General features: G+C 38.8%; 1 protein-coding gene across 1 annotated transcript; it reads right to left on the bottom strand.

The window, feature by feature from the left end:
• Window positions 1-705: 705 nt before the first annotated feature.
• Window positions 706-21,669, bottom strand: PEX3 (peroxisomal biogenesis factor 3). The gene is made up of 12 exons (XM_053937025.1): window positions 21,587-21,669; window positions 13,396-13,527; window positions 11,987-12,068; window positions 8,325-8,368; window positions 7,052-7,176; window positions 5,656-5,722; window positions 5,504-5,558; window positions 5,098-5,254; window positions 4,077-4,147; window positions 3,149-3,271; window positions 1,886-1,982; window positions 706-1,508 (listed from the first exon to the last, which is right to left on the bottom strand). Exons 1-12 carry the CDS (start codon window positions 21,657-21,659, stop codon window positions 1,425-1,427), a joined length of 1,110 nt encoding a protein of 369 aa, XP_053793000.1. The 5' UTR covers window positions 21,660-21,669; the 3' UTR covers window positions 706-1,424.
• Between the last annotated feature and the right edge of the window lie 71 nt (window positions 21,670-21,740).

The raw sequence follows: 21,740 nt of genomic DNA, 5'->3' as shown, positions 1-21,740 counted from the left end.
ATATACTTTTTCCAGGTGTGTTTAACTGGTGGTAGCTGGCAGTTTCAGCTGAATAGGGTAATGTCTGCCTGTAAGGGTTAGGAATTCATCATAAATGCATACAGGTAATGCATATGTACATCATAATTTCTCATCATGGCAATCCTTAATTTTACATGTTCCTATTCTTGAGTAACTCCGTCCATTATTGGGATACAGGTAAACTGGGAGAGGGTTGGGTTTTTATATTTTGTATAATTTTACATGGGTAAAACTTGCCTCTTGTTTACAGCCTTTGTTTATATACAGTTACCAGGGTGCCTTCTGTGGGCTATTGAACAAAATATATACTTCAGTGACTAACTCTTGAAAAAGAGAAATAATCATGACTTGCTTGGGATCTTCAACTTTGGCAAAGAGACAACATTTTAAGCAGAGAGTAGACTGCCTTCAACTTGGAAAAATTTCCAAACTCATCATGTGTCATGATTTGTAGGGATAGACACAAAAGGTGAAACTTGCAAGGAGGAGATAAAGGATAACAAAAAGCATTAATTATTTCTGTTTCAGTGTAGAGACTGAAGGTTTATTTTCCCTGAGTAATGTTTGTGAGTGCAAAATTAGTGCTGTATAAATTAAATTTATTCTTTCAACTCCGTCAGGATTTTGAGTTGATTGGCCAGGTCAAGTTATTCTCTTCCCTAGTAATGTTAATACATAGACAAATTATACATTAAAATATTTTATTACAGTACAGACAATTGGGCTCAAAATTAATACAAATTAAGATAAAATATTTACAAGGTAATGTGTACAGTGTAGCTGTTTGAACAGCATAAACAAGAGTATGTCTAAAAAACCACATTCCTTTAGTATGAAGTAACAGAGAGCAGACCCCCAGCTTGTTCAAGGGGAACATGCATCCATTGCCAAAGGCTTTCTGAAGAAGGAGAGACTTTGGAACAAGATTTGTAAAGTTAAGAGGAAAAATATTTACTTTATAGAAAGAAAAATCTGGGAGAAGGAAAAAAAAAGCATTACTTCATTCTGCTGCTCTGTGCTATTCTTAGATCACTATCATTAGTTCTTCCCCAAACTTACACACCCCAGGCAAAAAAAAAAAAAAGGGTTTTTTAGTAACTTGCTGTAATACTGCCACCAGATGCCTTTTAGATGCAATAAAAAACAACCCAAGGAATTACAGAAGAGTTTGCCCACTTTTTAAATAGAAAAGTCTTCATTTACAATGTTTCTTTCAACAAGAATATTTTTAATGGGTGAAGTATACTTCGGTTAGAAGAAAATATGGGCTCACTCCCACTTTCCTCAGAGTGCTCTTTCTGCTGGTCTGCCACTCCTACACCATTATAAAATTAACCCAAGTCTCATCAGTAGTCGCCAGGGATTTGTTATAAATACACCATCCATTCGTAAAAATGTGCAGATCATTTCTCTAGTTGCTGAGGGGTACTAAAAGCTTCATAAACATTAGCAGCAAAATCTTTCACTTGTTCCATCATCAACAGGTCCTGGAAGAAATAATAAAATAAACTTCCTTAATCAAACACATTCCCCACTATTCTGCCTGTTCTGTAGTACAGAATTCCTAAGAAAAGCACCTGGCATTCCCACAGGCACAACTCAAACTTCTTGCTTTAGAGACGTTTAGGAGCAGACCTGCAAGTAGAACCAAGGCCAGAAGTTTGTGCTTCTGCACAGTTCAGCAGAAGAAATTTTTAGAAAAGCAGTGTATTTTTGGAAGATACCAATTGACAAAGAGTTTGTTACGGTAATTGTTTTCAAATTATTTTTAAAGGCACTGAAATTAAACAAATTATTAAAAAGAAATATACAACATTAATTTCAAGATTTTGCTTGGGATGCTGTAAATAAGGCAGATTCTTACCTGAACAAAGTAACTGGGTGTTTCACTGCATACTGAATGGATCTGTCCATTTATTATTGGAATTATCTTGGCTAAAGGAAGACTGACACTGGAAAGACTAGGAAAGAACAAAAAATATTGACCTGCTCAGACACAGATGAAGCCACTGAAGTGTGATTATAGAATTCTAAGTAATTACCACTTAAAAAGTAAGAATTTAAAGACTGCAAACTAAAATGTATGGATGAAGGGTTTTTTCTCCATATCAAGACTTTCCTTTAATGTAGAGAAGTAACAATTCAATTCCAGTCCATGTTCCTATTGCACAGTTTCACACTTGCTTCTCATGCAAGAGTATTATGGTTTAGTCAGAGTCTTTGCATGTGTATGCAAGTAGACAGGTCATAGAAGTGCCTGTCTACAATTTCATGCTATTTCAAACTAAACCAAGCTTCGGCAGATAGCCAAACTACAGACTTTGGGGTATTTTAAATTATGTAAATAGTATATATTTAAATTAAAACATAACTCTCTGAAAGCCAAGTCACTACAATAAACATACATAAACCCAGTTATCATTCCAGGTTTTAATTTTAATATTTGAGAAAGAGTATTTCAAGGATTTGAACTCAGCTTTTGGATTTGTAATGCTCTCACCACACTGCTTAAAATCAAAGTTAACTTCAGATTAAAAGCTATTTTTAAATATTATTCTAGGAGGATGTAGAAAATCCTGCATGTTACTGCATTTTATCTGCATACCAGTGAAACCTAAAGCTCCATGGCAGCTTTGGCTCCCTGTCACTGGAGGATCAGGGCAATGCCCGCACCCCCTTCCTTGAGAGCCACAGGAAATGATGGAGACTGGGGTGCTTGGAGCTCATGAGCTGCAGGGGAGGGAGGGCTCTCCTTCTCACAGCCTCACTGGGCACATCTGTCAGGAGTCAACACCAGAAGGTAAACCCTTCCAGCCCAAAAGGCAGTCTGCCTGTACCGAGTTCAGGCAAGAAGTGGGTACAGGTCATCTGACCTCTACTTCTAGGTCTGCAAGTAAAGGTGGGAAAGAATGTCACCTAATTCCAGTGATTTCATGGGAGGAAGGAAACATGAATCTTCCTAGCTGCCTACTTGGCCAAAGTGAGGAGAACCCAGTGACCCTTGAAGAGCAAGAAGCAGAGTAATATTTCCAGCACAAGAACTCCAAGAAGGTAGGAAAATCAAGAGTCTTTTTGGAATTCACTATGAATCCAAAGCATGAGAACCACAACAAAAGAAAACATTTACCTATTTACAGAGCTGTTTTGAGAAAGGTCTTTTTCAGTAGGTCTAAAAAATTCTGCCATATTGTCCAGCAGTCGACTGAATCCTCTATTTAAACATGTGCTCAGAACTGTACTGAAGTCTGGACTGAAAAGAAAGAAAAATATAAAGAAAGGTTTTATTCCTAGGTTTATTTTTTTTTCAAACAAAAAGCCCTGCAAGTATTCAGTGCTACAGGTGTGCCTCCCCTCACGGGTGATGTGTGAACCAAACAAATGCCACTAGTGTTGCCACTTCATTGAAACACCAGCTCCCAAAACGACCTGAACTCTACCCGAAGATTACTAAAACCCACATAAACCTGAAGCATTCCTCACTTCTATTTCTTACTAAGTAATAACACAGAAGGGACTTAACCTTAATGTGCCCCACATCCCTAGCAGCTGAACTGTAAGAATAGTTTGACATTTGTTTTAATTCCCTCATATCTTATGTTTATTATAGGAGCCTCACTTTTACCACCTCTCTGGTAAAAGGACACATACAACCACCCTCAAAACCATGTATTAAAAATATATTCCAATAAGCCAAAACTGGTGTTCACTTTATCAAAGTAAGTAAATCCAATAAAATTACTCTAAATTTACCCTGCTTTAGCAGAAAAGAAGTACTCCTCTGTTCCTACATTACTACAGAGTGGGTGAGGAAGAGATAATAGGTCTGATTGCCAAGGACATCCTGGGTATCTTGTTAAGGCAGCATTATTTCTTTAAAAGTTTGAGAGCTCACAAATTTTGAAAATCCCAGCCTACAGCTGATAAATATAAAAATTTAATGCAGAATGGTTACATTTCTCAGAGGAAAAGTCAGCTTTTTGTATGAAAGTAATTGTCTTACATAAACAATAGTTTTGAGGAGGAGTTTAATGTGAATACAGCATATTTCTCTATACCTTTCTAGCATATCTCTAGTTTCATTCAATAATTTAATTGTAGCAATGTCTCTTTCTGTGAGTCCACAGGCCTAGAAAAACCAAAGACAGACACTATTACCAAGTGCCATCAGCAACTGTAAGAGTAACAGCAGAAATAGGAAAGCTGAGTGTCATGAAATTAAGTCAAGATGTACAAGTCAAATATAAAAGAAAATATTGTTGCAAATCAGATTCTTTCTAATTTGTGTTTTAAATGGTCACTGTAGGATTTTTAACTAAAAACAATACTAGCAGGAAATACCAGACTATTTAAGGAAGTAATTTTTACAATTCTGACCTTCAATACTGAAATTATCGCAGTGTATCAGATAAAGTTAAAGCAGTAAATGCATGTAGCCACATGCTGAAGCCCAGGTTTCCTCATCATACCAGTGTAACACCAAGTGAAGAATGAGTTTTCTCCAGCCTTTGGTGTGGATGGAGACAAACACCTTCACAAAATTTAAGAAATTTATCTTGCAACTGAGATTAGATACACTTTTCTCTTGACTCCTGTTCATTTTTCAGCCCAAAGCATCAAAGGACTCCAGCACACCATTCTCTAGTGCACCAGCCAAGATGCTCCAACACTTCATTAATATTGCTGGTACACAAGTACAAACAACACAATTTATCTTAGGACTGAGTTAAGCTGTGCTGAGTCACAGCATCTTTCACAGGATAAAGGCAGTAACTGGGCTGCATTTCTGAGCACAAAGCTGACATTCTGAGGGTGACACTTGTTTTCTGTCAAATCTGAAGAAAATGCAACTGTCCCTAGATTAAAGAGATAAGGACATTTGATTTATGACGGAAGAGGCTTCGCCATTTATTAAAGACACAGATGCCATGGTACACTAGAGGACTGTTATACACCCTTACTTCTCCAAAAACAAAAAAAATCCCCCCCAAAAAAGACCACCAAAAAAAAACAAAAAAAAAAAAAAAAAACAAACCAAAAAAGCAGAATGAAAAAGGTGAAAGGAATTGAATCAAGTACCTGGCTAGCCAAAGGGTTTTCTTCATCTGGCATCAGATAATGGCATAAGGGAGAATAAGATGCAATCTGATCTGAATCTTTATGTTCCACTACTTCCCTGATATCTTTAAGTTTCTGTTCCAGTTCCAGAAGAGACAGGGTTTGCTTAAGGGAAATACTGGAAAGGAAAAAGACTAATTTTGATTGCAAAGTGAGTTTCTACCAATAACATGTTTACAAGTAACAAAATTCCAATCAGCTACATGGGTTTGCACTGGCAGACACAGCGTGCTGTAATAAAAGCATTGTTTTGAAAAAGTCAATATGCCTGCTTTTGTTTCCCCCAGTTCTTATAAAACTCTTTATTTTGGGAACAGTCATCACAATAAAACTTAAAAGCTAACCACAGAGAAATACAGGCTCTTACCTTCCAAAAACTTTATGCACAGCTTGTTTAACAATCGTTATTAACTCAGTCAGTCCTAAAAGGAAGAAAGTAAAAATTATTCTAATGATTTGTTCAAGTCCTCAAAAAAGCAGAATTTTCTAAGTGTAGTTAGCTCTTAATAAGCACCATACCATCTCCTAAAAGGTGCTGAATGCTTGATAAATATTGCTGCTGGACTTCAGGGGGTGCTAGTGGTGTCTGTGGGGGAAAAAAAACCCAACAGTTCTGTAACATGTCAACAGTAGAGAACAATGCAAAAATAATTTCAAAAATCATTTTCTTAATCTTTGTAATACTCTTCAGCAAACAGACTGCCCCACTCTCTTCAGCTTTGTACTGACTCTTCCTACCCATCAACCCCTGAATCTGTCATAAGTCTTCTGGCATTCTTTTCTTCAAACCTATACAGATTTCTCTTCCATCTTCAGTGGCATAGAAAAATCTTTCACTTTTCATTCACCTAAAGGGAACTCTCTTAAAAACCTTCATTGCAGGTGAAAATAGACTCTCCACCACCCCAGAAATTAAATCTAGTGGAGTAAGTGATTTATGCTGAAATCTAATAAAGGCTTATCTGACAGAAAAGAAGCTTTCAGAAACCAAGACAGGATTCCAGTTAGTCCCAATGGAATGCCTCAGAGTTGGCCCTGTCAACCTACTTCTCTATGAGAAACTAACAGAGAGGAAATGTTTCTAGCTTGAACTCATTCTGCCCTTCTAAAACAGCTTTTTCAGGTTTTACAAAATGAAGCACTACCTCAGTCAACTCTGGCCTTCCTATTGAAAGCTCTTCTCCATCCTGCATTGACATGCTGTTCCTTGACTCTCAGCAGGAGCTATCACAGGGGGGCAGATGAGAACTAATCAGCTTGCATCCATTATTTTTAGATAAGACATGCAGCAATTTGCAGGTCCCATTCTCTGCAATGGGTACTTGCTTACTGTGGGAGTGATCTATTTTTACTGAGCAGTGATACACTATATCAACAAAAACCAGCTCTTCTACCTTGCTTGACCCCACCAACAGACATTTAGGTAAATGGTCTTTTGGAGTGAAACCAAACAGTCAAAATTTCAAAGACAACATTTTTCTTCTTTAATCTCAGAAAAATTTAAGTGGAGAAATTAATGTATGTACTAGGAAGACCTAATATTATATGTACATTTGCTTCCATATCTTGAATCATTCACATGGTATTATCATTTCACAAAAAATCAAAGCAAAGAAATAATTTCATGTTGGTGTTTAGATAGAAAGAAGCCTTCTTTAGGTAAGACAAATGCAGACAAAAGCCATTCTCCAATATTGCTGGTATTCAGGTAAGCAACAGTATCACCATGTCATCCAAATTTAGATGCTATTAAAGGACATCAATATATCGCACTGCCAGTAATGCTTCCACGTACCCCACTCTTGTAAGGACCCTTGGTTTCATTCCAATAGTCCAAAACTGTGCCCTTTTCAAATAATCCTTTCCCTTCCAAGGAAGTACAAGTCCTACCTTTGAAACAAAGCAAGACACTTACTGTGCCGTTCTTGCCGAGCGCGGCGTTATCCAGGTAGATGTAACCGCCGATGATGTTCAACTGGACTCGCAAGAGAACCACCAGCATGCAGGTGCTGTACACAGCAACAATACTGCGTGTGAAACCTTGGGAAGACAGAACAGAGGGACTGCCAAGTCAGGGAAATAAGGATAAGTCAAGGGGAGAGAGTGCTCTCCAAGCCTCAGAAGTGCTGATTAATTTTAAATATGCAGTCACATTTCTCTTACTGGTTGTCATAACGTGTTTTCACAATACATACCCAAGATGATCATGAGTCTAACGTGCTAGATCTACATCTGAAGTGTCCCATTTAAAGTCCTATATTAATACAATTTTACATTACCCAAGTTATTTTTGAGAAAAAAAAATCATACAAGTTGTTCCAGAAGGAAAATATTGAGAAGGAAAACTTGTTTACTCAACAAACTCAACAAATGTTTGTTGAGTCAAATCATCTTTCTTTGTTAGGCCAGGAAATACACAGCCTATGTTAGCCCTCATCATGCAATTCAGACACAACTGCAGCTTGTCAAAAGCGTTACCTAAGACAGAAGTAGCTAAGATCTAAAGAAGGAAAATTAAAATGAGCATCAGCTACCAGCCAGTAGGCAATGACGGCGTGTAGAAGAAGCATCGTGAATAGATACAGAAGGGAAGAAAGGAGTCAGAACAAAAGTAGGATCTGTAAAGGTGTTATGAAAAGGAGAAAAAAACAAAAGGAAGCAAAGAAGTAATGGTAGATTTTCACTGCTTAATTATCGGAGTTTACTTTTTCCTCCCTTCCACTGCTTCCATCAGCCAACAAATAAGAAGATGATCCAAAGGCTTCATTATCACTGCTATAGTGGTTCTCTCCAATAGGCTTAATAAGAGGGAACTCCTGGCCACGTAAAGGTGAACCTACATTTCTGATTGAATTTCCATTACATTCAGCATAGAATTCTGAAACTAGTTTCACTTTATTGTGATGGCACAGAAAGGTCTCTCAAAGTTTTATTGAGCAGGGTATCAGGAAGGCCAATAAAATTCTTCACCTTGGTCTCTGAGCTTCTAACTTCCCATCGGGCTAAGAAAAGTTCCTTCATGAAAAGCCTTTGGGGGTGCAGGGGCAGGGAGGAGGTTTGCCATGTGTGTTACACTATCTTCATATCTACTGAAACAACCCAGTGTAAAGTTTGTTTTAAATGGTGTGAAAGACATTATAAATCTACACCAAATAATTATGCAGATGTAATCTTTCATTTGCACTTACTTATTATCTTTAAATCCTCCCAGATTTCTAACTTGTTTGCTGGCCTGTGGGAAAAATAAATGGAAATATTAAGAATCATATTTTACTTGGAAATTAACAAGTATGTTAAATGACATAGTAGTGCTCTAAGGCAAACTTATTTAGCTATCATAATTACTCAAATCATACTCAGGTCTGTATCTCATTCAAGAAAGTCCTTGTTCAAGAAAGCAGTATATAACAAGACACTATAAAGGCAAAGAAAAGATATTCAAAGTTTAATGTATAAATGTAGTGTTTAGTGATGTCAATTACACACTTACATGATCAGTTTTGAGTTACTACAGCATGCAGTCAGAAAAAGCCACTGATGGAACAAAGTGGTCTTTTCTGGGGCCTTGACTCTCTATATTTAGTGTTGACTCAGTTCAGCAGGACTTTCTGTGCGTAATAAATGCAGGATCAGAATTTCATTGTCCTATTTTCCTGCAAGATTTACCATTGCCTGATGTGTTTAAAGTTCATATTTGATCATCAAAACCAAAGGGATCACAACCAACCATGGAAAAGAAGTCTTGCACCATCCACACCAATACATGTTGATCTTTTTTCTCTTGTTGAGGCGTGTTCACTTTTTTGACCTGACAGCTCCTAGAAGTTTATATTCTGCAGTCATCAAAGCGAGAATATAGATTGCATAGATACACCTGAACTGCCTGAAGTACACTACATATTTATAACTACTATCCAGAGTAATCTTAGCAATACAGCAGCAGTAGCAGGAATAAGAGCAAGCTAACCATCTAAAATTTTCACCAGCGATTCTCACCTGTTAAGCACTGTCAGTAAAGAACGGCTACTGTCTATTGTGGGAGATAGATACTGTAGAAGTCACTTAGTGAAACATTTGGTAATTTCTTAGGATCAGAATTAACACTTAAATATTTAGAGCCAAGAGTTCAAATTAACCTGTACTTTACCTAGTTTATTAAAAAAACCACCCAAAGCCTAGCACTTCTAACCAGAAATAATTTCTCTTTACAGGCACAACATGTGCACTTTGGCATTAGTTTGAACATTCTATCACTTACATATATAATTTTTTTAATGTTCACCACTATCAAATAATGCAAATAAAATGATACAATAAACTATTAAGTCTGCAACTCTGAAAACTAAAGAGACAGATTAAATAAACAGTAGCTGAAAGAGATACATGGATCCATGGCAAACAACCAATTCACGTACTTTTTGCAAGCTACTCTATGCAAGTTCTTAAAGCTTTGCTAAAACAAAACAAAGGACTTTGTAAAAAAATACTCTAAAATTTCTATACATAAAACATATAATGGGACTCAAAGCTACTTATCAGGGTTAAGTTCTTTATGCAGAATGAAGAGATATAGAGAAGCCGATATATCATCAGACAACTACACTTCCACCTATTACATCGAAACATTTTCTAGAGATCATGCCTACAGAGCTTCTCCCTACAACGTAAGGCAGCAGCCAGATAACAGTAAAGTCTGCAAGTACTAAGCCTAACAGTGGAAATTAATTTTTCATCCCCTGCAATTCATCTCCTGCAATTTACTAAGACTCATCTGCTACTCAAAACTCAACTTTTACTTCACATTTATTTATTTGGAAGGCCATTCTCACTATGGAAGCAAAGGGCAATGCAAACAGAAACCAGAGGTTTGGAATAAAGCTAAGTGCTGAAGAGGTGGGAGATGTACAACATCTGCAAGGCTGCAGAAGCAGGGATTTCACCTTATCTTATCCAATCACTGGGCTTTAAAAAGACAAGGACAGATAGAGCAAGAACATCTGTGGTCTTGGGTCCTGTTCTCTCTTAAAAAATTTCTCTGGAGGTCTGAAGATTTCAGCCTCTTTACACCCCCAGTGTAGCGCTGGCCACCTCAAATTTAAGGAAGTGAGTGGATTTTAAGTTAAAGGAGATTACCTAAGGCATAATATGATCTGTAACATATGATAACATAGATCCATTTTATGTTAAGCCACAACACAGATTATGTGTTATCTTCATGGACATGAAAGAAAGGTAAATCTCCACATCTGCTCTTTTGTATACTCAACAACAGCATTCAAGGGTCAGGAGCTGTTTGACTGATCTTCTAAAATGGAAGTAGAAAGCAAAGAAATCTATACCTCCATTCATAGCAGAGCTTCTTCAAAGAATCACTTCAAAGTGGAGCAAGCTTTGATGGCTGATTCCATTATCTGTGCCTTCACAATCCCTTCCCTACATTTCAGTTCAAAACTTCCTCAGTATAAGTAAAGTAAGAAGTATTAAGACACAAATTCCACTCTAAGATACACTCTAAATGGCCATCCATGCTTACAGAATGTTGCATGTATCAAGCATTAAAAAAAATTTTGTTTTCATAAGTGCATACCAATAACAACAAAAAAAGCCTATCTCTATTTTCACTAGGATTGTTGGAACTCAGAGGTGCATCAGTGTACCCCTACGCTGTTTCAACTGGTCAAACAATTTAGAGACAGCAGGTGTATCTTGATAAAAGAATGGTTGCTACCGAGAACAAACTAAGGTATTTGTCTTCACCACTGAACAAAGGATTAAAAACTGTGGCAGACTATTTGCTGCACAGTTCTGATGACATATTTGGTGATCCACAATTTCTTTTGTTTGAATGTTCAGTTTAACTTTTTCACTGAATAAGACTTATATGATGATAAATACATTTATTCCATAAAAATTAACTTCACCCAATTTCTTGCTCTTTGGGGTAAATAATATGCAATAACAGTTGCAAATACTCAGAGTTTATTATAAAAAGATAATTCAGGTTGCAATTCCCCCTTTAAATCAGGCTGCTCTGTTGTGGAAGTTTTTGGACTGAAAAAAGCAGTGACTGAATAGGTGACCTATTAAATGTCAGACAGCTGAAGTTATAGCTGTATAAGTAAACTAGTGACAGGTAAACTAGAAAGACAGACTAGAGTGACTCAGAAATCCTGTGGTTAATTGCCTACATAACACTTTTACTCTGTGACATATGCCAAGCAATTTAGGTTTAAGATATGCTATTATGCAGCTTATGTATTTAAAACCAGGCTATTTGTTTCTGCAGTTGTAAGGAATTCCAAGGTGTTTTCTGACAGGGAAGCATTTCTGTTAATGTATGACATGTTCCTATTTGTTGAGCTCCAAAAATAAAATTTAAAAATTACTTCTCATCACTTACATGCATTTGCAATCTCATCTTGGATACTTTCCACTACTATTCATGTCTGAACTTGGTAAGATTACATAAACATTTTTACAAACACAACATCAACAACTCAGTTGTACTCAGTCATAATATTCTGTTCTGTTTAAGAGATAACTAGATCCTCCAAGTACTTTTACCTACCTATCTTATAACCATTTCAACAAAAAACACGGCTCTCACTGCAGCACCTTATAGGAAGTATTATTTCCTGTAATTTTTGGAAAATGGCATACCTATCAAAATACATGTAACATGACAAAATATTTACATAGTGATTTCAAAATACCTTAAGACTAATGATTCAATGAGACACTAAACCAAAATTCTGCACACTCTCTACATTATATAATTTGAAAAAAACTTGCCATCAAAACAAGTGGAGTTCAAAACAAGTGGAGTTCAACACATTTAAGACAGTCTTACCTATTTTTAAGAAGAGATGTGAGACTCTCAGAGTTTAGCTGATGCATTAAGGCATCCCTCAGTGTTGGAAGCATTGACAGCACTGTTATTAAAAGGAAAAAAACAAACAACAAAACCTGTCAACATCAACAAAAATCCATTATAAACCCATCCTCAGCTCACACTCAATAGCTGCTATAGGATGTACCTCCCACTGCTCAACAGGCAAAGCTGGGAGGACAAGCAAAATAGGAAACCCAGAGAGTACTCAGAAGGGCAATAACCTGTGAGCCTCTCAGGAGCTGGGGCACAATGCTGCCCTTACATGACCATATGGTTTTTTTACTGGCTCCAGCTGCAGATGTGTATTCAGATCCTGTATATACATGCCTCCAACTCCCCAGAAGAAAATCTGGCAAAAACCTACACTGCTGCATTTCTCCCAGGGAAAAGAAAAAGATCTGAGGTTTGTTTTTTCTAGCAAGAGAACTGGAGAAAGGTATGTTAAAAATGAGAGAAAGCTAGTGGGAAAAATCCTTCACTTTTAGAACAATGTCTGATCTGCTGTTACTTGACAGGAACAGGAAATGGAAAACATGATAAATACTAAGAACAAAGTATGAAAAATCTTGTCAGGAATGCACGCTGCCAAACATAAGATACTTTGCACAAAGAAGGGCAAAGAAAAACCTAATCCTTGCAGCAAGATCACTCCCAGCAGTACAAAATGGAAAAGATGAAAATAAAATACCAGTTGGTCAGGGTAAACAGGTTAGACTTACAGCCACCCAAGAAGCCATTACAAATTTCAACAGAAAAATAAAATACTGCCTAATTTGTTTAATAAAAATAGTTTTGAATGGCCTGTATTTACAATGACAAGGTATTTGTTAAAATTCTTCTCTGTCATTGCCTTTGCAAAAATCCCAAGGCTGGTGCACTAAGAAAAAGTACTTTGGCTTTTTGCTCTCCAGCTAGTCAGGTACCTCCTAACTGTGTAGGAAACTGATGGGCTGATGTACTTCTTATTAAAAATTGCCCACCAAGTTCTCCATGCAGGTTACTAACAACGTGATATAATTAATAAAATAATCCTCCTGTAAATTCAGTATTGTTTGAATCTAAATGTTGTTTCACACCTCAACACCACATGCAGTTTAAGGCAAAAGGGTCCTGGAGTGACAAAAAATTGTAACCTGCATGTATACTTGTAGATTTATTGATGATAAGGGTTCAGAGGCCCTCTAAAATCCCTTTAATCCTCTACTCTTCAGACTCTATTTGCAAAACAACTCTATTTATGCACCAGTATTTAATTAAGATTTTGAATTTACCTACATTTCTTATTCCTCTTCCATCCTGACAATATGTAGAATAAATCCCCAAATACCTCCCCCTTATCTAAACCAGTAGCTATTTCCTTGTCTTACCTGTCATATTGCACGTCCTCTGATTACTCTCAAAATGGTACTGCCTTCGTGCTTGGGCAATGTACTCAGCTGCCTCTCGTTCCTGGATTTCTCTGATTTTCTTCTGCCCATATTTTCCCAGCAAATAGACTCCTACAGAGAAATATCCATATTAGAAGATGCTTTTAAAAAGTGAGAAAGGTCCTTTAACCACTTTATTTGATTTTAAAGCATAAGGGCGTATTGTGGGGTTTTTTGGATACGGAGGTCTTGAGTATTTTAATAATTATTGGCAAAGCAATACTCAGAAAGAATGCTTTCAAAATTAATTAAAATGTCAAGGATTATGACTTGAATCAGTAGAAGAAACTTTCCTGAGAAGAGGTATCTTGCCATTCAGAGAAGACATTTTTGGTACTACTGCAATGTGAACAACTAGTACTGAAGAGACTGAAACAAAGAAGAGAAGCAACTTTTCTTAGGGTAAGAAAAACAAAGAAGAGAGAAAACAAACAGAAATTCATAGTCTAGAGATGGATGAAAATTAATTTTTTTTAAAGATATATTTCTAAAACTAGTAGAAGTAAGAAATAAAATTAAAGTACTAAAGATCACATATGAGAAAAACGTTACAGATCAACACTTCCTTCACTTGGTCCTGAAACTTCCATAGGAAGAACCTTCGTTTCAATGGGGCTCGACTGTGCCTCTTTTTTTTTTTTTACCACACCTGGTTCCTACTTTCCAGCCACACTCTTCTCTTGAGGGTCTGACCATCCCTCATCCCTCTCACTATGAATCTTCATTTCCATTAAGACAGAACAAAAATCTTTGTTTTGCATTTTCACCTCTTCCAACACACATCCCTCTGAGGTTCCCCCCAACTGCTTGTCCCACACCACCAGGGGTTCAGATATCTATCCAGGCTGCCCACAGTTGGTCCCATCTTTCTTCATCTCTGCCCCCTTTTCTAAGCCATTCCTCAAGATGCCACTACACCTTCTAGGCTTATCCTCAGCAATTTTGCCCACTGTAAGCTGATTTCCATTAATTTCTCCCCCTCCACCCAAGGCTTCTTACAGCACTTACCATGTGTCAGGCTCATCTGCTGCCTCCTATATGCACTGGCAGCAGCATTTTACTACTTAGGTGTGTAACCAGCGTTCCCTGTGTTCTCTCATGAAAGATTTGGAGGGGGCACAGAGATAAGGGAGGAACAAACCCATGCAAAAGAAGACTATTGTACAAGTTAATCATCTGCTGTCTGTGTGGACTAATACTTTAATTACTGAAGCTCCTCTCCAGAGGGCCAGCTCCAAATCTGTCAGGTCAATAACAGCACACAGAAGAAATACGAGTAACAAATCAAGTATTTTAATTTTTTTTTCCTCACAGTACTTTCTAAGTTGTAAACACGAAGTTTTCTTCAAAGTCCAGTTTTCACATCTAGAAGCCAATATTGGAACAAATGAGGCATTTAACAGTTGCTGAAGGCTGAAAGTTTCAACACTAATTTTATAAACCAAATCTACAAAAACCAAAAAAAAAAACCCTACAAAAAACCCTAACCAAAAACAAACACACAAACCCCAAAAACAAACGCAAACTTCCCAAGATATTGAATTCAGCTACATTTTTAAGGTTATTAAAACCTTCAAAAATATTCCCCAAAACTATAATCAGTGTTTGAAAAGCCTTGTCAACTTTGTGCTCCAATGTCCATAGCTGTAAAAAAATCCAGCTATTTATACTGGCAATATGTTTGCTCACAAGCAACTACAAGCCAGACCAGTCTGGAACAACCACAGTCACTTCCATTTCCCAAAAGCCTTATAAAATAGAAATGGGTCTCTCCCTCACTTCAGCCTTTAGGCAGACTGCCCATTTGCCATATGAAATGTTCACTTCGTTAGATGCAAACTTTAATATTATGGGTCCATATACAAAAAATGCAATTCCACCAATTAACTATTTTTTAATCAAAAATGAGACTTCACAATCAAGATTATTTTCATCTAAAATGTTACCAATTCCTGCCAAGGATATCTATTTAGAATACAACTGTCAGGTTACTGATTTTTTTTCAGCTAACATACTGAAATAAAAACATTTTTTTTTAGCATTAGTGATCAATTCTTGAATGCAAGATTTTCTCAATCATTTTACCCCACTACATTTTTCACATTACATTAACATATAGTCATTTGTCCAAATTACTACTTTTGTTTACTTTCCCTGCACCCCAAAATAAATCCTTTTATCTCCAGGTTTTGTACAAGAAAAGTCATAAGTATAAAAAAGACCCTTCCTGAATGTAGACAGACATGAATGTCATAGCAGACATGCAAACAGTTCAAGAAGAATCATGTGTGCCCTGGAGGGATACAGAAGAGCAGCAGCTTTGAGACTGAGACAGCTTAATTGCTTAACTCCTGCTTGTTAGGGCTGTGTGCCCACTCTGTACTAAGACCTGCTGTGGCCTGGGAGGGTACGAAGTTGCAGTAGCTGTCATCCAGGTTTAAAAGGAGTCTCCAGATAAAAGCACTTGTCCGAGACAATGCAACACATTGTTTACACAATGCAATACAACAATACAATACAACATCGTTTTTCCCTCCCTTCCTGGAATTAAGGTATGACTTTGACCCACTGTTAACAGATGTTGCTTAATCCAGGATCATCCTCTCTCTGGAATGTGATGCATTAGAAGTAAACAAAAGTAAAAGCTGCACCACCCACCTGCCCACCTTAAGCAAACCCAGCAAACAGCAGTAAGCTTGAGGTCTGGTTGCCAGCAGCAGACTCTCTCTGTTACCAACTGCACAGAAGCTTGTAAGCGCCTCTAAGTCACCTGGAGGGCACAGCACGTCACTTGTGAAACTCAAGTCTCAGCTGTAGCAATGAACTTCTGCCCACTGCACTCATTCCTGAGAACAGCAGTGGAGCCTCTGCAAGTCTCTGGCTTATGAGACACTTCAAAGAGCTGCCAGCCTGGGGGTTGGCTTGCAGGGATGTGTGTATTTTTCTTCAGGACAATCATGTGTATCTATATTAATATGTTGCATTAATTCAGAGGACTTGACAATAACACAGACTAATTCTGGACTTAGAAGTCCAGAATGAATACAATCACACAAAATCATCATGTGGAGTTGGAAGCAGGACCAGAGAAAGCCACATCAAAAAACTGCCACGATGTCAAGTCAGCTAACAAACCTGTAAAAAACTAAGCTGACATTTTGAAAGTCTCTTGCTATAAACATGCAAAGCCAATATAAGCTTTTTATAATAACTAATATAACTTAGTTTTACCGCTCAGTATGGGATAGGAGGTCTGCAAAAAGCTGAAGCAGCAAGATTTACTCATGTCTAATTAGCTAAACTGTTGTATAGACGGAACTTCGTGCTGAATCTTCGCATATGTTTCACAAAAAAACAGGGATTAAGAATATTCAGAAATAGTGAGGCTGTGCAGGAAGTAATTCCTATGGAAACTTTTTTCTATCTTCATCAAAATGTGAACTATAGAAAATACTATAGTCCCAACACATCTGATGTGGAGGGTTCAGAAACAGATGAGTGATACAAAAAACCATCACCTGATGTCAGACCCTTCAAGAACAGGAACCTCAGTTAGGATCTCAAACTACAACTGGTACTGTTTTACAACTGATCCAGAAAGTGAATCATATTGACATGTGCACTGGCTGTCTGTGCTGGATTTAGCTGGGATAGAGTTAATTTTCTTCACAGTAGCTGGGAATAGTGTTGGTAGTAGAGAGATGTTTGTAGTTGCTGAACAGGGCTTATACAAAGTCATGGCCTTTTTTGCCTATCACACCACGCCACCAGCAAGGAGGCTGGGGGTCAGAAGGAGCTGGGAAGAGACACAGCCAGGACAGCTGATCCCAGAAGGTCAAAGGGACACGCCACATCATAGGATGCCATCTGAGAAGTAAAATTAGGGGGGAATACAGGGGGAGGGGCAGCACTGTTCAGGGGCTGCTAAGCATTGGTCAGGCCTGATTCTGTCCCTCATCCCACCGGAGAAGGGGTGTGTGTGTGTGTGTGTGTGAGTGGCTCTGTGGTGTTTTAGTTGCCGGCTGGGAAGCACCCTGGGGTCTACAGCACCTATATCCTGTGGAAGCAACACTTTGATTTGAGATAAATATGATCTGATTTGGCTCCATATCCCTCTTTGGCTGTAGCACTGTATAGTCTCTTCCCACCTAAATGTAAGTAATGCAAGAAGTTTACAAAGTCTGTAGGCTCTTACATGTTTGCTCTTGTGGCCTGCAAGACGTAGGGTATTTCTCACATCACATAAGTTATGGCTTCCCTCTCCTTCAGCCCTTTCCTTTTTTCACAGGTGGAATGAAGGGCTGAGCAGAAGAATGGGATAGGTAATTAGGAGGCATCAAGTTTTCAGGAAACCTCTTTTACAACCCTAACTAACCTTTGCCCTCACTGCCATACTTAGGGAAAAAAAAAAAAAAGGGAAAATTTCAGTTTTAAGAATTTTATTATGTAGCAATTGTGCTGACACACAGAAGCCTGAATCCTTCCAGGACACAAACAGCTCTGTAAGTTGTGGTTTGTCCTTATGTTTAAGCAAGCCATGCATCAAGGAACATACAACTGTCCTGTTACAGTTGAAAACCATCTTTAAAACATGCAGGCACTAAAGCCTTATTCTCTTGGTAACCCTGAGTCTCACCAGAATATATTTAATGCCCCTTTGCTTACTCACAAACCAAGCCAACTTTCTCTGCTAAGCAGAGAGATTTGAACTTTTTCTGCAAGCCAAAGGTTGCAACAGATTAAATTCAGCAATAATTAATGCACCACTGAAATCAGAACCATACATTCCAGACACACCCTGAGCTTGTTCTTCCACTGCAGCAACAGAATTTCAATGGTGAATCATTTTGTAATATCTACTGAAATCCACCTTGAATGCTGAACATCAAGATAAAAACTACTTTACTCAAACTATCCAATAAAAACGTGAACGTAATGTGTCCTTGCAGCTCCATTATACTCTCTCTCTCTCTGCTTTCCATATTTCTAGTGGGTTTGATCCCAGACCACTAGATTTTGCTTGCTAGATGAGATTTAAGTCGTTTCAGTATGCAATGTATTTAATATTGTTAAAGAAGAGACTTCTAAAGAAAGGGTTTGTATAGGGTCTTTGCTAAGGTGAGGCCTTCTCAACCCCACTCTGTGGTTAAGGGGGAGTTACACATATTTTTCAGTTGCTTTTTCCCTCAATTTGAGCTCTTATTTAATGAGATTTGTATCTTCATAAACAGTAAAATCTCTTGTAGTGTTTGGATTAAGAGAAATTGCACGAAGAATGACAGCCACTGATAACACACATGGAATCCACTTCAGTAAAGAGAGGAAAAGCTACCAACCAACTGATTTTGGCGCAGTAATTCAGTAACACAACATTGATACAATACTGTATCGAAACTCTTCTCTACTGTCTAATGAATCATAAAATATTCACATTAATCGCTGACCATGTGCAAGTTAAGGACTTAAAATCATTAAATTTTGTGATGTCCTCTTTTCCTTGTTATACCCTCCTTCCCAGAATATGCACCTGCAGCTCTTAAAAAAACACCACAGAAATGTAGATTCCAGGCTCTGCTATTAAATCAGCAGATTTGGATGCTTTCCTTAAATCATTCTGTCACTTCCAAATATTCTGTCTTCATTTAAAAGCAGTGTGTAAAGTTGCATTCCATGTTTCAAGATTTGGTAGTATTTTTTGGAGAGTCCACCACAGATCTCAGAGTTCTGATTCATTGGTGGTGGCATTACTGTAGCTTGTGGAGTTTTTTTAAGGTCTGATCCATACCTATGCAGATGACGAAAGCACTCAAGATTCAGCTGCTGAACAGCTATAAAGCAGCACTCTGCAGTAATTCACTCCATCTCCCTTAAAATACCATGCTGCAAAGTAGCTGCTGGTGGAAGCCCGCATTTACTTTGGTCTCAAATGCACAAAAAGCAATTCTCTACGGTCCTCAAATACTACATGGCCTGAAGAAATAGACAATTGATCCATGCTGCAGAAAATGACAGCACAGTTTAATATTTTCAGTCAGAAGTTGACATGCTTATTAGAGGAAGAGCATCTTGGGTATCTTGGGTTGCTTTTTTTGTTTTGTTTGTTTGGGGTTTTGTGGTTTTTTTTGTTTTTTTTTTTTTTTTTTTTTTTTTTTGGGTTTTTTTTTTTTTTTTTGTTTTGTTTGGTAATTCTTTAAATTATTTTATTTTTTTATTTTTATTCTTCTAATTATTTTGTTATAATTCTTTAATTATTTTATTCCATAATTATTATTTTAAGCACACTTCACCCAGTCAGTAGCATTTTAGTGAAAGGGACACTGAGCTGTATATAAACAACACCAATCATAAGGAAAAAAACTGCAAGCTCAGTCATACTAGGTTAGTTTGCAGGCTGGCAGAAGGCTGTTTATACATGAGGAATTTAAGATTTCAGGCTATGAGAGCCACAAGTTCCCAGATACCTGTTTTCCCACTTGGGAATTGATCCATATTTTCTCATTGAAACTGGGAGAAGTGATTTTTTACTATTCCCATGTGTCCACCCACCACTCTCACACAGGCAGTTGAAGGGGAGGGAGAACATCTTCCAGGTGACAGCCTGATGTGTAAATCTGTTCACTTAACATGGTGGGCTGCAAGTGTGGTGGTAAACATGACAGAGCCACAAAACCTGCAGGTGAGGGGGTGAATTGGAGGAGCAGTGTGACCAGTACTGCACTAACCATCACCCAGCCTATTATCATGGATTAATTGGCAGTCTTTGGAAAACCCCAGAAGGAACTAATGATGAAAGAATGCAGACGACACAAGAACCACGGCAAGCCAGAAGTAAATACAATTCACCTTCACAGGGGACTTCACCTGAATATATGACAAAATATACAACAAAAGCCCTGTAGCCCTCAGAACATTCAACTGTTCAGGTGAGTTCCAGTTCTGTGTCATTTACACTGGATACAAGAACACCTGAAGACTGAGTGCACAAAGACATGGTTGTACATTTTGAGGAGTATCTAATCTCCAGCTGCACAGCTATGCACTTCATCGTTAAACAGAGAGACAGATCCAATGTGCTCTTTTAAATCCTTTTCCAACTAAAAACAACCCAAAAATAACTTCAAGGGAAGGTGGAGCTTACTAGACCATAACTGCCTGACAGTTTCAACAAGAGCCTTAAGGGAGAAATTGCTTGAATAATTAATGCAAATCCTCTCTGTGAAAGTTTTGTGTCTGCAACTAATCTATATTTGTCCAGAGAAGGGCAACTAAGTTGCTGAAGGGTCTGGAGCACACGTCCTGTAAAGAGTGGCTGGTTGGAGGTGTTTAGCCTGGAGAAAAGAGGCTCGGGGGGAGCCTTATCAGTATCTACAAATACCTGAAAGGAGACTGTAGCCAGGCTGGGTCCGTCTCTTCTCCGAGGTAACAAGTGACAGAACAAGAGCACATAGTCTTAACATGCACCAGAAGAGATTCAGGTATGACATTAGGGATTAGACACTGGAATGGGCTGCCCAGGGAGGTGGTGGAGTCGCCATCCCTGGAGGTGTTTAAGGAAAGACTGGATGTGGCACTGAGTGCCATGGTCTAGTTGACAAGACTAGACTGGTGTTCGGTCATGGGTTAGACTCCTTCATCTTTTTTCCAACCTAATTGATTGTGTGATATTTGACAATTCACCTCAACGCACAAGTCACATAAGAAAGTGGAGGTTTTCAGCCTCCATCCCAAAAACAACACAAGTGTCACCCACGCTTCGCGCGCTTCAACGTTGTTTCAAAGTAACGCGATCACCCGCTGTAGGAGCACCCGGGCAACCCGAGTTCCAGTCTTTCAGGGCTCAGGGGACGATTCCCTTAAGCGTAGATTCCCTGCCTGCCTCGGGGGACAGTCCTGCTGGCACCCGGGATCTCCCGGCGGCGGAGCACTTCGGTGTCCCAGGCGGGCGCAGGGCCGCGGCCCGGGGGCACAGAGCCTCTCCAGGCAGCGTGGGGCCCGCCTGGCCGCGGGGGGCTCGTGGGGCCCAGCGCCAGCTCCGAGGGGGCCTCTCCGGCGGGAGCTCCGCGGGGAGGCCCCACGGCCAGCACCGCCTTTCCCCCGTATCATCGTCCCCGCCCCTCGACCGGGCACTCACCGCCAAGAAAGGTGCCAAGGACGAGGCATTTCTTCTTGTGCCGCTTAAGAAAACTCCAGAGCGACCGGAGCATCCTGCGAGCCTGGCCCGCCCCGACCCGGCCACCCCTCAGGTCCCCGCGGCGGCGGAAGGGGCGGAGGCGGTGGCGGCGGCG

Source organism: Vidua chalybeata, chromosome 3 (assembly GCF_026979565.1).
Source record: "Vidua chalybeata isolate OUT-0048 chromosome 3, bVidCha1 merged haplotype, whole genome shotgun sequence".
Classification (NCBI taxonomy): domain Eukaryota; kingdom Metazoa; phylum Chordata; class Aves; order Passeriformes; family Viduidae; genus Vidua; species Vidua chalybeata.
Note: the sequence above shows the minus strand (reverse complement) of the source record. Positions and strands in the feature narration are given on the sequence as shown.